Source organism: Palaemon carinicauda, chromosome 35 (assembly GCF_036898095.1).
Source record: "Palaemon carinicauda isolate YSFRI2023 chromosome 35, ASM3689809v2, whole genome shotgun sequence".
In the NCBI taxonomy this organism is placed as follows: Eukaryota; Metazoa; Arthropoda; class Malacostraca; order Decapoda; family Palaemonidae; genus Palaemon; species Palaemon carinicauda.
The window spans coordinates 49,093,912-49,111,696 of record NC_090759.1 but is presented as its reverse complement, the minus strand read 5'-3'; the positions used below and the strand labels follow the sequence as shown (position 1 = coordinate 49,111,696).

The 17,785-nt window shown below is 37.8% G+C and overlaps 1 protein-coding gene across 5 annotated transcripts in view; it reads left to right on the top strand.

Annotated features, from left to right (window-relative positions):
* LOC137627723 (mitochondrial 2-oxodicarboxylate carrier) overlaps positions 1-13,821 on the top strand; it is a 270,316-nt gene extending 256,495 nt beyond the window's left edge. For all 5 annotated transcript variants that reach the window (XM_068358985.1, XM_068358984.1, XM_068358987.1 and 2 more), the window contains 2 exons: positions 5,572-5,753; positions 13,526-13,821. In XM_068358985.1, the coding sequence (XP_068215086.1) occupies positions 5,572-5,753; positions 13,526-13,649 (306 nt within the window). In that variant the 3' untranslated portion in view covers positions 13,650-13,821. The remainder of the gene's footprint in view (positions 1-5,571; positions 5,754-13,525) is intronic.
* Positions 13,822-17,785: the final 3,964 nt, after the last annotated feature.

The window sequence follows — 17,785 nt, the reverse complement described above, 5'->3', positions numbered from 1 at the left end:
CCACGCACCAGCACTCTGCTTTTGTTGTTGCCAGCTCGCAGACTGACCAGCAGCGGCATGATGTTGGATCCGCAGCAGCTACGCATGCACCCGTGCTGCCGGATTCAGCCGTTCAGCTTTCTGCTCCACCTTTGCCACTTCCTACTCAGCTTTCGGATGATGGAGTATCGGATGACGAAGCTGCACATTTGGACGAACCGCACTCCGACTTAGAAGGACCCAAGTCTACGCCTCCCTCCTTAGACTTTCGGAAAGTCCTTGCCTTGTTCAGGGACTTGTATCCGGAACAGTTTGTGTCTGCAACCCCTCGCTCTCCTCCCTCCGAGTTTGCTCTGGGCATGCAGTCAGCAGCTCCTGCCTTCACCAAACTTGTCCTCGCACGCTCATCCAAGAGAGCTTTGAGGGTTATGGGAGAGTGGTTGCAGTCCAAGAAGCAACTGGGAAAGACTGCTTTCATCTTTCCGCCTACCAAGCTTGCTTCCAAATCTAGCGTCTGGTATGCCACGGGAGAGGAACCCGGCTTGGGAGTTCCTGCCTCTGCCCAGGGCGACTTCTCAAGTCTGGTTGACTCTCCCCGCAGGCTGGCTATGAGACGATCTAAGATTTGCTGGTCCTTTTCTGACATGGATCATCTGTTGAAGGGAGTCTTTCGTGCTTTTGAGATCTTCAACTTCCTCGATTGGTGTTTGGGAGCGTTAAGCAGAAAGACTTCCCCTTCGGATAAGGACTCGGCCATGCTTATCATGTCTAGCATGGACAAAGCCATTCGGGATGGGTCTGGTGAGCTTGCGGCTTCGTACGTGTCGGGAGTGCTTAAGAAGAGAGAACATCTTTGCTCCTTCTTGTCGTCTGGGATCACTCCTTGCCAGAAGTCGGAGTTGTTGTTTGCTCCTCTCTCCAAGTGTCTCTTTCCGGAGGAGCTGATCAAGGGGATGGCTGCCTCGTTGATCCAAAAGGATACCCATGACCTGATGGCATCTTCCGCACGTAAGGCTAAAGCTTTACCTTCCGTGCCTAGACCTTTCCGTTCTGCCGCAGTGGACACACCAGCAACTAGGTTCATCCCGCCCTTTCGTGGCAGAACCTCCAGCAGAGGAGGTACCCGTGCCGACAGTCACCGTGGCAAATCGAAGAAGGGTTCCAAGTCCGCAAAAGGCAGAATCTGACTGCCTTCCTCTCCAGACAGCAGTGGGAGCCAGGCTCAAGAACTTCTGGCAAGCTTGGGAGAGCAGAGGTACAGACGCTCAGTCTGTGAAGTTGCTAAGGGAGGGGTACAGAATTCCGTTCTGCCGCAGTCCCCCTCTAGCAACGTCTCCCATCAACCTCTCTCCCAACTACAAGGAGAAGGACAAGAGGCTAGCGTTGCAACAAGAGGTGTCGCTCTTGCTACAAAAGGGAGCGGTAGTCATAGTCCGGGACCATCAATCCCCGGGCTTCTACAACCGTCTCTTCCTGGTAGCGAAGAAGACAGGAGGTTGGAGACCGGTGCTGGACGTCAGTTCTCTCAATGCTTTTGTCACCAAGCAGACGTTCACGATGGAGACGACGAAGTCGGTCCTAGCAGCGGTCAGGAAGGAAGACTGGATGGTCTCGTTAGACCTGAGAGACGCGTACTTTCATGTCCCCGTCCATCCAGACTCCCAACCTTTCCTAAGGTTCGTCTTTGGAAAGGTCGTGTACCAGTTCCAAGCCCTGTGCTTTGGCCTAAGCACGGCACCTCTTGTGTTTACCAAACTGATGAGGAATATTGCCAAATTCCTTCACTTGGCAGACATCAGAGCCTCCCTCTATTTGGACGACTGGCTTTTAAGAGCTCCGTCAAGTCGTCGCTGTCTGGAGAATCTCAGATGGACTATGGATCTGACCAAGGAATTGGGCCTCCTGGTCAATATAGAGAAGTCCCAACTCGTCCCATCCCAAACCATTGTCTATCTAGGTATGGAGATTCAGAGTCGAGCTTTTCGGGCTTTTCCGTCGGCCCCAAGGATCAGTCAAGCCCTAGAATGCATCCAGAGCATGCTGAGAAGGAACCGATGCTCAGTCAGGCAGTGGATGAGTCTAACAGGGACACTTTCATCGCTGGCCCAGTTCATCGAGTTAGGGAGACTCCACCTCCGCCCCCTTCAGTATCATCTAGCTGCTCACTGGAGAAAGGACATGACGCTAGAGGCGGTCTCAGTGCCTATTTCCGAAGAGATGAGGTCTACACTGACGTGGTGGAAGAACAGCATTCTTCTCAAGGAAGGTCTACCATTGGCTGTTCAGACCCCCGACCACCGTCTCTTCTCGGACGCATCGGACACGGGCTGGGGTGCGACACTGGACGGACAGGAATGCTCAGGCACGTGGAATCAGGAGCAAAGGACACTTCACATCAACTGCAAGGAGCTTTTGGCAGTTCATCTGGCCTTGATAAACTTCAAGTCCCTCCAGCTAAGCAAGGTGGTGGAGGTGAACTCCGACAACACCACAGCCTTGGCGTACATCTCCAAGCAAGGAGGGACTCATTCGAGGAAGTTGTTCGAGATCGCAAGGGACCTCCTCATTTGGTCAAAAGATCGAAAGATTTCGCTGGTAACGAGGTTCATTCAGGGCGACATGAATGTCATGGCAGATCGCCTCAGCCGGAAGGGTCAGGTCATCCCCACAGAGTGGACCCTTCACAAGAATGTTTGCAGCAGACTATGGGCCCTGTGGGGTCAGCCCACCATAGATCTATTCGCTACCTCGATGACCAAGAGGCTCCCGATGTATTGTTCTCCGATTCCAGACCCAGCAGCAGTTCACGTGGATGCCTTTCTGCTGGATTGGTCCCATCTAGACCTGTATGCGTTCCCTCCGTTCAAGATTGTCAACAGGGTACTTCAGAAGTTCGCCTCTCACGAAGGGACACGGTTGACGTTGGTTGCTCCCCTCTGGCCCGCGAGAGAATGGTTCACCGAGGTACTGCAATGGCTAGTGGACGTTCCCAGGACTCTTCCTCTAAGAGTGGACCTTCTGCGTCAGCCGCACGTAAAGAAGGTACACCCAAGCCTCCACGCTCTTCGTCTGACTGCCTTCAGACTATCGAAAGACTCTCAAGAGCTAGAGGCTTTTCGAAGGAGGCAGCCAGAGCGATTGCCAGAGCAAGGAGGACATCCACTCTCAGAGTCTATCAGTCAAAATGGGAAGTCTTCCGAAGCTGGTGCAAGGCGAATGCAGTTTCCTCAACCAGTACCTCTGTAACGCAGATAGCTGACTTCCTGTTACATCTAAGGAATGTAAGATCCCTATCAGCTCCTACGATCAAGGGTTACAGAAGCATGTTGGCAGCGGTCTTCCGCCACAGAGGCTTAGATCTTTCCACCAACAAAGATCTACAGGACCTCCTTAGGTCTTTTGAGACCTCAAAGGAACGTCGGTTGTCCACACCAGGCTGGAACCTAGACGTGGTTTTAAGGTTCCTGATGTCAGCAAGATTCGAACCGCTTCAATCAGCCTCTTTTAAGGATCTCACATTAAAGACTCTTTTCCTCGTTTGCTTAGCAACAGCTAAAAGAGTCAGTGAGATCCACGCCTTCAGCAGGAACATAGGTTTTACATCTGAAACGGCTACGTGTTCCTTGCAGCTCGGTTTTTTGGCTAAAAACGAGCTTCCTTCTCGTCCTTGGCCCAAGTCGTTCGAGATCCCAAGCCTGTCCAACTTGGTGGGGAACGAACTAGAGAGAGTACTTTGCCAAGTAAGAGCTCTTAAGTACTATTTAAGACGTACAAAGCCATTACGAGGACAATCAGAAGCTTTATGGTGTTCTATCAAGAAACCTGCTTTACCGATGTCTAAGAACGCAGTTTCTTACTACATCAGGCTTTTGATTAGAGAGGCCCATTCTCATCTGAAGGAAGAAGACCTTGCTTTGCTGAAGGTAAGGACACATGAAGTTAGGGCTGTCGCTACTTCAGTGGCCTTCAAACAGAACCGTTCTCTGCAGAGTGTTTTGGATGCAACCTATTGGAGAAGCAAGTCAGTGTTCGCATCATTTTACCTCAAAGATGTCCAGTCTCTTTACGAGAACTGCTACACCCTGGGACCATTCGTAGCAGCGAGTGCAGTAGTAGGTGAGGGCTCAACCACTACATTCCCATAATTCCATAACCTTTTTTAATCTTTCTCTTGAAATGCTTTTTATTGTTGTTTTTGGGTTGTACGGAAGGCTAAGAAGCCTTCCGCATCCTGGTTGATTTGGCGGGTGGTCAAATTCTTTCTTGAGAAGCGCCTAGATTAGAGGTTGTGATGAGGTCCTTTAGTATGGGTTGCAGCCCTTCATACTTCAGCACCTAGGAGTCGCTCAGCATCCTAAGAGGATCGCTAGGCTCAGTAAGGAAGACGTACTTAAAAAAGGCAGAGTAATGGTTCAAGTCGACTTCCTTACCAGGTACTTATTTATTTTATGTTTGTTATTTTGAATAACTGCTAAAATGAAATACGGGATACTTAGCTTCTAATGTTAACATGTATGCTGGTCTCCACCCACCACCCTGGGTGTGAATCAGCTACATGATCATCGGGTAAGATTAATATTGAAAAATGTTATTTTCCTTAGTAAAATAAATTTTTGAATATACTTACCCGATGATCATGAATTTAAGGACCCTCCCTTCCTCCCCATAGAGAACCAGTGGACCGAGGAGAAAATTGAGTTCTTGTTGACAAGAAGTACTTGAGTACCTGCTCACAGATGGCGCTGTTGTGTACACCCCCACCTGTATAGCGATCGCTGGCGTATCCCGACCTTAGATTTCTGTCGGGCAACGGAGTTGACAGCTACATGATCATCGGGTAAGTATATTCAAAAATTTATTTTACTAAGGAAAATAACATTTTTATGCAATAATATTTATCTTTTTATAAAGTTAGTCTTTTTTTGGATCATTAGCTTTTTTTCCATTTCCAACATTGATTTTTTACATACTGTATTTCAGTAGGATATTCCAGAAATATTATTAGTGATTATTTGCGCAAGTTTTAAGTTTAAAATTTTGTTAATACAATTTTTCCAGAGCTTGTGGCTATCTGAATACCTTTAAAATACTTGAGGTATCCAAAGAAATGCACGGTTGATTACTAAATAACAACCTCATGAAAACCTTCACATGAGTACTGCAAGGCCTATAGAACAAAGATGAGCTTCTTGTATGTTACCAGCTCTGCAGGAATACAGAGCATGTACAGGAAATTGTTGAGAAAATAGTCTTCTCAGTAGTACTTATGATATATTTTTTCTTTTTTCAACTACCGACAAAGCAGTTCCCTTGCTGACCATGAAGATAGGCAGTGAAACGTCACGTCTTTGGGACGTGGTTGCTCTCAATCACTTGAGCTTCTATTTTGTCAATTAATTGTACTTAATTAGATGTTTTGATATTATTCTAGAGGAGATTAGATGTCAGATGTGTATTTGGATATACTGTACATTAATTGCTCTCCACCTGCAAGCTAACTGTATATTTTGTGCCTCAACATTTTTCTTAGTGTCCAGGCTTCTCATTTTAGTGTATCTTATTGATATATGTATATTTCTCATTTGTTTTTAGGAAAAATGGCAACAAAACCTACAGAAATTCTTCATTGGTCTGGTAGCTGGTATATTAGGTTGCCTTGTAAACATACCATTTGATGTGGCAAAGAGTCGTATTCAGGGACCACAGCCAGTTGCCGGGGAAATAAAATATCGGACAACTTTTGGATCTATTGCAACGGTCTACAGAGAGGAAGGGTACGTGATATAAATTGATATTGCATGTTAGTTTTGAAAGTATATGAAAGGGAACTTTGTAAGCTACTTAAAAATTCAGATACCTATTCTTTAGTATATGTCTAGTCTTGCAATCCTGACTGGTTCCTAAGACAATCTTATTTGCAGAATTTAATATAAAGAGAGCAGCATTTCATCCTATGAAACATTTTAAGAAATGATTAGGTAAAGAGTAATAGGAGAAAATGGGCAAGTTTCATATAATTATAAATGGAAAAATGTAAATCAATGCGTTAATAAAATTTATTAGAAAAATAAACTGAAGAACATTCTTGAGAGAGAGAGAGAGATCTATGCTCACTCCTGATATGTTTCTTAGATGAGCTGGCAGCGCATTAAATAGTCGCTGCATTATCGATGCTGGTGCATAGTGGATTAATGTCCGGTGCGCGCCTTCCTTAGTTTTCCTGGTATAGTTTTTGGCACTATTAATCTACCTCGGCTTGCTCTTTCTGATATTTTTAGCTCCATGATGTTTTCAGTAATTCCTTCGATTTGCTTCCATGCTCGTATTATCATGTAGCATTCTCTTCTCCTTTCTAGACTGTACAATTTTAAAAATTGCAGTCTTTCCTAGTAGTCAAGGTCCTTAACTTCTTCTATTCTAGCAGTAAAGGACCTTTATACACTCTCTATTTGTGCAATATCTTTTTGGTAGTGTGGGTACCATATCACATTGCAGTACTCGAGTTTACTACGTACATAAGTTTTGGAAAGCATAATCATGTGTTCAGCTTTTCTTGTTTTAAAGTGTCTGAATACCATTCCCATTTTTGCTTTACATTTAGCCGACAGTGTTGCTATTTGGTCGTTGCATAACATATTCCTGTTTAACATTTCACCAAGGTTTTTAATTGCTTCCTTGTTTGTGATTATCTCGTTATTAGGTCCCCTGTATGCATATACCATTCCTTCTCTGTTTCCATAATTTGATTCAAATTTATCGGAGTTAAATCCCATCCTATTTATCTCCGCCCATTCATATATTTTGTTTAGATCTCATTGTAATGAATTCCTATCTTCATCACAAGTAATTTCTCTACTTATTCTTGTCATCGGCAAAACTTCTCACTACAGAGTCTTTAACCTTACAGTCTATGTCTGAGATCATAATAACAAACAGCAGTGCAGCTAATACCGTACCCTGTGTTACGCCAGATATTACCTGAGCTTCATCTGATTTCTCGTCATTTGCAACCACTATCTGTTTTCTGTTTTGCAGGAATTCTTTTACCCATTTTCCTATCTTTCTCACAATATTATGCTTTCTCATTTTTTTTTTCTAATGTATTATGGTCTTTCGAAAAATCTAGATAGATCACATCTGTGTCTTTTTCATTTATCATATTTTTGTGTGTTTTCATAGTGTGCTATCAGTTGGGTTTGTGTACTTTTTCCAGGCACAAATCTTGTTGACCTATATTAGATAAATTATTTTTAACCAAATGATTCATTATTTTCTTATTTATTACCCTTTCATACACTTTCATAATATGTGATGTTAGACTAACAGGTCTATAATTGCTTGCCTCTAGTCTTGATCCACTTTTGAAAATAGGGGTTATATATACTAATTTATGTTTAACATATATCTCGCTCATATCTACACTTTGTCTGCATTATTACAAGCGGCTTCGCGATAGTGTGTGCAGTTTTTTAACAAAATCGCTGGAACTCCATCTGGTGCGGCTGTCGATCCATTTTTTATTTTGCTTATAGCCTGCACAATATCTGCTTCATTGATATCTATATCTGTTAGATATTCAATATTTTCTTCTCTCATTTCTGTTTCATTATTCTCATTCGCAATTCTTGTCGTGAATTCACTCTTATATTTTTCTGCTAATATGTTGCATATTTCCTTCTATTTTTTCGTTAACCGTCCTTCAATTCTTAGAGGGCCTATTTCTAATCTCCCTTTATTCATCTTTTTTGTATAGGAGTAAAGTACTTTGGGATTTTTTTGGATATTTTGAAGTTTCCTTTCTTCTAAGTCCCTTTTTTCATTTTCTTTCGATTGTATAATCTTTTGTTCTGCATTTTCTATCTTACTTTTTATTTCCATCATTTTCCATACATTTTTTTCTTTTGCAAGATTTTTCTTCCACTTTCTAATTTTCTGAAATAAGATCCTTTTGTCTCTTGGTATGCATGTCTGATGTTTATTTTTTTTTTCGGTACATATTTTTCAATAATTTTCTCCATTATTTTGTACAGTGTATCCATATTTACCTGTATATTATCACTTACGAATACATTTTTCCAATCTTTGTTCAATTCTTCATTTATTTCTGACCATTTTATATTCTTACTGTAATAATTATATTTTCCATATCCTTCCCATCATTTGTGCTTTGTTTTTCTCTGCGTTCATTTGCTTTGGAATGGGCTATTAATTCTATGACATTTTGGTCTGAAATTCCCATGTTATACACTATTATTTCTTTAACATAATTCACTTCATTCACAAATACTAAATCTAGGACATTGTCCTTTCTTGTTGGAATGTGGTTTATTTGTTGCACATTATGTTCTAATAGCATATCTTGAAGCTTTTCAAATTGCCTTTTATCTTCTGCGCTACTATTACTCTTTTTTTATATGTATATATACAACCACTTTCTTCTATCCTTTTTTTCCAATCCACAAAAGGAAAGTTAAAATCTCCGGATAGGAGTATATTCCAGTCCTTATGGTTTCTACATATATCATCTATTTTTTCTATTATTATGTCAAACTCCTTAGTATTTGGGGTCTGTAAACTACAATATTCGCTAGTTTTGCATATTCAAATTCTACCACAATCAATTCACATTCTGTGTTGCTGTATTTTTCACTGACTTTTCCTTGATTTGTCTCTTCCATGTATTGCGGTTCCCCCTTGATTCCTATTTGTTCTGTCTGATCTATATGTTAGGAAACCCTCTATCTGGTCGTCACTGCGAGTCTCTTGGGAATACCATGTTTCACTTATATTTAATATATCTATTTTTTCAATTTAGGTTAGTTCTTCTAAGAGCTCTATTTTCCTTTTAAAGTTACTCGTGACTAAACCCTGTGCATTCATCACTATGATGGTTTGTGTACCATCCCCATTACAGTATCTAATATTGGTAATAATATGGATTCTCCCATGCTTCCTTCCTGTTCTGATATGATGTTCTTTTCTTCATTTCCAGGAATTCTGCCATTAAAAAATCCAACTTTTCTATTATATTTGCTCTTTCGCCTTCATATTTATTTTTGTATGTATACCTGCAATTATCCCCATATCTGCGCCAACCCCTGGCATTATGGATGCATCTTTTGTAGTTGGGCTCTAATTATGCATATTTCGGATGAAAGGCATCATATCTTGGGACCTTTTGTGCATAGCCCGGTATATACTCGGCTTGTTTTTTTGTTTAATTTTTGCTTTCATTTTTCTTGTCTGTTTGCTTTTGAGTTTTCTGACTTTCATTCATGGTTGCAGGATGCATATTTTGACAATTTTGTTGAATTTGCATCCTTTTCCTTCTTACAGGTTTTTGCATAATTTTTGATGGAGATCTCTGCATTTGTCTCCATATCCATCTAAATATGCACATTTACCATATATTTCATAATTATGACATATCTTTGGATGCTTGTAGTAGTATCTTTCACCAAATCTGCAATTCCCTCTTTTCAGTAAATTGCAGACTATATCTTTCTTTTTTTTTTCTTTTTCTTGCTCTTCCCTAAAAGTAGGTAGGTCCGGGTAGAATCTCTTAGGTCTATTATTTGTTTCCATCTGATAATTTATTTCTTCGTAAGTATGTCGTTGAATGGCATCACATGTTGTATCAATGATTTCCTCTGCATCCTTACACATATCGTGTTCATTTTTCTCTTCTTCTTCTTCTTCTTCTTCTTCTTTTTCTTCTTCTTCTTCTTCTTCTTCTTTTTCTTCTTCTTCTTCTTCTTCTTCTTCTTCTTCTTCTTCTTCTTCAACTATTTGCAGATTCAATCTCGAATTAATTATATTTTCTATCCAGACTAAGCATGTTGAGCAGAATACCTTTGTGTCTTTATTATTTTTTTTTTTTTTTGTACTTCCGCGCAAGTAGGGTGTGTTGGTACATGAAATGCATCGCATTTCCCAATCAGTTGATGCGGATTGATAATGAAATTCTACATCTTACATGTATTGCACCATTTTGGCATTCTTTTTCCCAATGCATCAATCAGCATATTCATCATATTGGACTTCTTATTGTTCTTTGATTTAATGTGTTGATTGATGTAAACTTTCTTTATACAGTGAACCCTCGTTTATCGCGGTAGATAGGTTCCAGTCGCGGCCGCGATAGGTGAAAATCCGCGAAGTAGTGACACCATATTTACCTATTTATTCAACATGTATATTCAGACTTTTAAAACCTTCCCTTGTACGTAGTACTGTTAACAAACTACCCTTTAATGTACAGAACACTTAATGCATGTACTACAGTACCCTAAACTAAAACAGGCACAAATATTAAAGGTGATTTTATATCATGCATTTCCTAAACATGCTAAAAAGCACGATAAAAAATGGCAACCAATGTTTTGTTTACATTTATCTCTGATCATAATGTAGAAACAAACTGGAGGTAGAGCTTTGCTTATTACCCAGACATATTTCCCATACTTTTCCCTTAGAACTACATCACATCTTCCTACTTTAGATATATAGATATATATATATATATATATATATATATATATATATATATATATATATATATATATATATATATATATATATATATATGTGTGTGTGTGTGTGTATATATATATATATTTATATGTATACACATATACATACCTACATATATACATAAATACATGCATACATATATATATATATATATATATATATATATATATATATATATATATATATATATATATATATATATTACTGTATATATATGGGTTATGGAAAAAATCCGCGAAGTGGTGAATCCGCGATGGTCGAACCGCGAAGTAGCGAGGGTTCACTGTAAGTCTCTTTATCACCTGGATCTTCTTTGGAATTTCTTCTTTTGTCTTGATGATTTTTTTCCACAGACTTGCTCCAGTTTGTTGGATCATATTGTTTCAATATGTTTGAGAATATTTTTCTGTCTCACTGGTTGGAGCTATTAGCGACCCCTGTTGTCAAAAGGTCTAGTTCTTGTTGTGCCAACTCATGGAATTTACTCTTGCTGATTGCAGCAATGTCCCTCCATGCCTTGCCTGTGTTATAGAGCACCATCTTGTTCAGATTTTTAGTAATTCACAAGATAACTATCCTATGCCGACGTTTTATCCCACTTTTCTGACCTCATACTAATCGCCGACTATTCACAAAAACTGGTAGCTATATTGCACCTGATACCCTTTTGTTATCCGCGTTAAATCAGCTTATTTCTCGGATCACACAAGTGGATTCACTCACCAGCATACAGTAACAGGAGAGAGAGAGAGAGAGAGAGAGAGAGAGAGAGAGAGAGAGAGAGAGAGACTTAATTAGAAGCTTCAGGGTAGACACAACTGTGATTCGCTTTGACACGTTGGCAGCTTTTATTGCAAAAATCAAGAACTGGACTTGGAATGTTGACAGATGTAATTTTACTATTTTGAGAAGATTTCTGAAGTTGCAAAAAAAATGAGATATATTCTTTCCTCCTAAATTAGGTAATCAATTACTTTTAAGATTTTGGTCAAGAATTTCCAGGTAGTACTTGATCTCTTAAATTGTAGATCTCTTGCTTGTGAGAAATTCATTTGATGTACAACTAGACGTTACCAATATTATTCATTTTTAGATTAAATTTGATATAGACAAGGAAATTTTTTTTGAAAACATTTGGATCAGAAATTCTGGGTAGAACCAAATTAGTTTTATCCAACATTTCATTTCAACTTACATGTGTGAGTTGAGCTTTTCATTGATTTTTTGGCAAATAACAAAAAAAATGCTGCTACATTATGTACAACTTTTCCCACAATTTTATATTTTTGTAATAAAACAGTAAACACACCCATAACATAATCTACAAAGCTGATTTATTTACATAACATAGCAGATAATATTTTGTGTATTTTTTGGTCATTGAACTGTAATTTGACTTTTAATTGCAATGTATAAGATTAATTTTCAGTAAATACAGACCATTACTTAAATTTACAATTGAAAAAAAAAACTAATAAAAATATACAGAATTGGTATGCTTCATTATAATTTTGTTTTCATCTCACAGTTTTTAAAGGTAGTGGGCCACGAGTATTTGAATGAGCTAAAAGTGGACCCTGGGGCTTGAAAAAGTTTGAAAATCACTGTGGTAGCCAACTATGCATTATGTCATTTTCTTCTTTATTGCATGTACTTGGCAGTCCTTGGACATTAAGGCCCTTTTGTATGACTAGCCACCACTTTTTTAGCATCCTTTACGTCTTTCCTACCAAGATTTATGAATTCTTTGTGTTTCTCACCAGTCATTTTCTTCAATAGATTATTTAAATTTCTTACCCGTGAATTATTCGTTTCTCACATGGCTCATAATCCCTCTGGATAGGAATTTTAAGCTATGCTAACAATCTTATTAGATCTTAATCAAAGATGTAAACGTGTTTGTGGTAACTCAAGTCCAACTGATTACCGCCTAATTTCCATAACTCCCATATTTTCTAAAGTATTTAATCGTCTTCTGGCAAAACGTCTTAAGAGGTTTGCTGAAGGTAATCATTTATTCCCTAGTTTGCAATTTGGTTTTCATAAAGGTCTTGGAGCATGTGATGCCCTTCTTACAATCTCCAATGCTGTACAGAAATCCCTTGATTGTGGTTAGGAAGTTGGTACGATTGCCCTTGATTTTAGTACCGCCTTTGACCGTATTAATCGTGAGGCCCTTGTTTTCAAACTCAAACAGTTGGGAGTGGGGGTGGGGTCGTTTCTTAGCATTATTATTGATTTTTTCAGTAGTAAATCTCAAAGAGTTGTTGTTGATGGGCACCATAGTGAGTATAGGAATGTGATATCTGGTGTTCCACAGTGTAGTGTTCTTGGCCCATTACTTTTCATACTATATACATATGACATGTGGTTTGGCCTAGAAAACAACCTTGTTGCATATGCAGATGATGCTACTCTTTTTGTATCGATTCAATCCCCTGAATAGAGATCTGGTGTTCCTGAATCCCTTAATAGAGATCTAGCTAGAATTAGTGCATGGTGCAAATTATGGGGTATGAAGTTGAATAGTAACAAAACTCAAAGTATGATTGTAAATAGGGCAAGGACAGTGGCTTCTCATCATCCAGATCTCAGTATTGATAACATTTCTTTAACTTTGTATGACTCTTTTAAAATTTTAGGTGGGATTCTCGACAGCACATTCACTTTTGAGAAACACATTAGGTCTGTGTCTTCTCAATTGCACAAAAATTTGGCTTATTGAGAAAGTCTTTCAAGATTTTCGGTGATCAATCTATTCTGAAGAAGTCTTTTAATTCTTTCATTCTACCTTGTTTTGAGTATTGTTCTCCTGTCTGGTCTTCAGCTGCTGATTCTCATCTTATTTTGTTGGACAGAAACTTACGGTCTATTAAATTTCTATTCCTGATCTTGATATTAAACTCTGGCACCGCCATTCAATTAGTTCATTATGCATGCATATTACCATTTTATCAAGAATATTTTTTATTCTTACCCATATTGTGAGCTTAGATGTTGTTTATTTCCACAGGTTCCTTGCTCTCTACAAAGGATTAGTTCCCAAAGTTCTAAGGTTAGGTCCGGGTGCCGGAATTATGATGATTGTATACGAGAATGTTCAAGGCTACCTTGTAAAAAGATTTCCTGAACATTAATCTTTGTAAGTGATAGACAAGCAGTGAAAGTCAAGAAAGATTCTATGTCTTAATTTTTAGAACAATTTATTCAACGAACAATGTAATCTACTGTTAAACTTTTAGGGATCAAGTGTTTACACAAAGAATTATTTTTAATACATAAGAATGTAAGTGAAACAAATTATATAAATTATAGCTAAGCTATTTTGAGAAAAAGATAGAATTCTAATGGTAATGGGTATGTGTAACTATGTTTTACTCTTTTTGTCAGATTTACTTATGCATATGTAATGAAATATTCCAAAGAATATTGTCTGATATATTTATCATTCCAAAATATTACATTTATATTTTATATTAACTGGTTTCAAAGCTGCATCATATTTTTAGATTTCCTCGATAGAATGATATGATTTAAGAATTATATTTTAGTTGATGTATTACACTAGTTTACCAAATATGAAAAGGTGAGCTGCTATAAGTGACAATACTGATAGGTCCTAGTGAATCTAAAACTTTTACATTGCACTAGTTTTATGTGCCTCTATTTTAAGTGAATCTTATTTTTGTATCCCATATGCTTTCCATGTAAAAGTGACTGCAAACTGTTCTTGGTTCACTGCTGGTTTATGTTCCAAAGGACCAGTTTTAAGTGTTTATATATTCTATCTTGGCACAGTAAATTATGCTGTATATTACAATATTTACATAATTTTCGTCATGAATGTGGAACTTATTTTCATATATCTTCTATCATTTTCTTATTTTCATTAATACATTCTACTTAATTATGTACTGCAGCACATAGTTTTATTTTTCGTCACTTATGGATAAGGTGCAGGTGCTATATATGTATACAGTACTGTAATATTATTTGCATTTGACTACCTAACAAGGATTAATTTGGCCACTGATAATTGTACCCAATAGTTTTTGGTGGACATGGAAGCTTACAGAGGCTAGTTTTCCTTGAATTAAGAACTGCCCAAGTGAATGAAGAATTTTTTTCCGAAAGATAGTCTTGTTTCAAATACATGGGTTACCAGTATAGTTACATGTCATACTATATGGTTTGTATAGCAATATTTTTACTAGCTTAATTATGAATTTAATTCTGTTTCAGAGCATGGATATTGGATTTTATTATACATGTACATATACATATACATAAATATATATATATATATATATATATATATATATATATATATATATATATATATGTATATATATATATATATATGTATATATATATATATATGTATATATATATATATATATATATATATATATATATATATATATATATATATATATATATATATATATATATATGTATGTATGTATGTATATATATATATATATATATATATATATATATATATATATATATATATATATATATATATATATACTGTGTATATATATATATATATATATATATATATATATATATATATATATATATATATATATATATATATAGTAGGTTCTCTTTTTTTTACTTTTTTATATAGCAATTACAGTTTTTATTGATTGATGGATACATTTTGAAAGTGTAAAGTTTTGTAAACTTTTTACCATAGTGTCTTTTCTAATGTCACATTATTAGAAACAAATATTTTATGAATGCCTTAATAATAGAAATACTGTAGAGGGTAAACCGAAACTTAGTACTTAGCACTCTTAGAGAAATTGTGGACCTAAAAAAAAGATTTAGGTTTCATTGTTATATTAATGTTAGTTGAATTTTTCATATAATTCTTTTTTAATGTAGATGGTAACACAAATTTGTCGAAAAGTTACACTAATCTAGAAAGTTGCAAATTATGTGACCGGACTATTCGTGAAGAACCAAAAGCAGCCTTGGATTCAATATACTGAAATGAAGACTGTTTAGTTGAGTGTCAGTACCATTGAAAGCACAAGAGTTTTGAAGTTCTGTATAGCACAAAACCTTCACATTTTGTTTTACTGAACTTGAATTTTCCATTATAAGTTGAGGTCTAATAGTTTTTTATCCAGACAAGCAAGATATGGTCTTAATATCCACATATCTCAAATAAATTTTTTTACATATGTATCACCCAGTAACATAGCCTTACTTATATTTTAAGAAAAACAGGAGAGATATCTAAGTGTTTAGAAATTTTCAATATTAAACTTACCCGATGATCATATAGCTGTCAGCTCTGCTGCCCGACAGAAAAACCTACGGGCGGAATACGCCAGCGATCGCTATACAGGTGGGGGTGTACATCAACAGCGCCATCTGTCAAGTAGGTACTCAAGTACTCGATGTCAACATAGAACCAATTTTCTCTCTGTCGTGCCACTGGCAAGACCTACTAAATACGCTGTTACTAACTGGATTTGTTTTCACAACGATTTGGTGAAGTACACTATTCCAGTTTTGAGCTTTCGCTATGCAGGGGTTTTATCTTCATTTCAAAACTTGAACTCGTTTTGTATAGATTTAATTATGTTGACGAAGAGAGTATGGACTCTTTCACTTTTAAATGGCCGACCCTTCCCTTAGACGAAAGTGTGTTTAGGTTTTTGGTAATTTTGCTTAACACGTTATAGATCTATATATTTTATATCTCTCCGCCTTTATAGGCCTCTTCGATTAACTTTCCATTTATTATAAACATATAACAATAAATTTTTATGTTTGTTTATATGCGACCTTTCCTGATAGTAGGCGGTCCTAACTTGGATCCGAAGTTAATTAACATTGAGCCCGTTATATCGTATTTAACCTTTAAAGAATTTAATACTTTTTAAATTTTAATGTTTTATGAAAGAATTTCTTTGATAGTCTCGTACTGTTTTCAAAGATGAACTAACGTTTAGTTTTTAGTCTACGCAGTTGTTGACGTTCAGGACGTTCAACATGCGCTCTATCGTTACGATAGAGAGAGAGTGTATCACGGTTTCACTTTGCAGTAAGAGTAAAACGATTCTGGCGTTTCGTTCATTCTTTCTTAGCTTAAATGATTTAAATTCTAAATTAAAGGAACTTTTTATTTGGAAAACCTTTCAGTTTTTTCCTTTAGCAAATAACATGTTTTAACGATATATAATTGGGCTCTTCTCTCAGGTGCGAAATCAAGAGAGAAAGAGAGAGAGAGATAGAGACGGAGGGAGAGAGAGGAGAATAAACGTTTCGTTCAAGCTGGTAACGTTGTTCTCGTTTTTTACTCTCCTCCCTAGTCGCTGTAGGGGAAGAAGGTAAAACGTTTCTAGGGTTTTATTCTTGTTCCCAGGCTATGTGCGGTGAGAGATTGTAAACGTAGTTTATTTGATCTAGTGTTTAGTCTCTTTCCCAGCCACTGAATTCTTTATCTTTATATATGTTTTCTGTTGCATTGTACGACTGTTTTCGCAATTACTACCTTTTAATGAAGGATAGGATTGCATGTTTCAGGTAGAAATCAGTTAAAGTTTCGATTTCAGTGAAATAAGTGCAAAACAGAAAATCAAAGTGATAAAGTGATATGCGCAAAGTGTTACAGTGTTGCGTCCGAGGGTTCGTCTGTTCGTGCCAGTCGTTCACCTAGTCCGGGACCTCTTACAAGCTCCCAAGCCCAGGGGAGAAGTAATGTCGAACGACTTATGGGTTCCACAGGCCTTGATCAACGAACAGACGTTTTTCCCTCCGTGGTTTCAGGCGTATCTACCCAAGATCGCCCCACCCACACAAAGACGAGAGAGCCCATTTATTCCTCGTCTGCGGAAGAGGTTTCTCGTAAGAAACCATGGACCACATCTCGCAGCTTTTTAAGTGCAAGTCGGTCCCTTCCGCGCAAGTCCAACGGCCCAGGTGTAGCCACTGGGTCAGTTCGGACTCGCTGCAGTCATCCGACGACTGCACACCTCCCAAGAGAGGCAAGGTGGTACCGCAACAGGCAGTAACTCCGTCTGTTGCCGCACCAGCTGTTTTAGACCCTCAGTCACAACGGACAGTAGCTCCGTCTGTTGCCGCTTTTGTAGACCCTAAGTGGTCTTTACTGCAGTCTATGCAGACTCAGTTAGCTGCGGTTATGCAGGAGTTTCGTGCGGAGAAGGTTGACACTGCTCCCGTTAGCCTACAACCTGCCACGGTTGTGCGCCCAGCTCACGCTGAGGCGGCCTGCTCCCACACTCCGGCT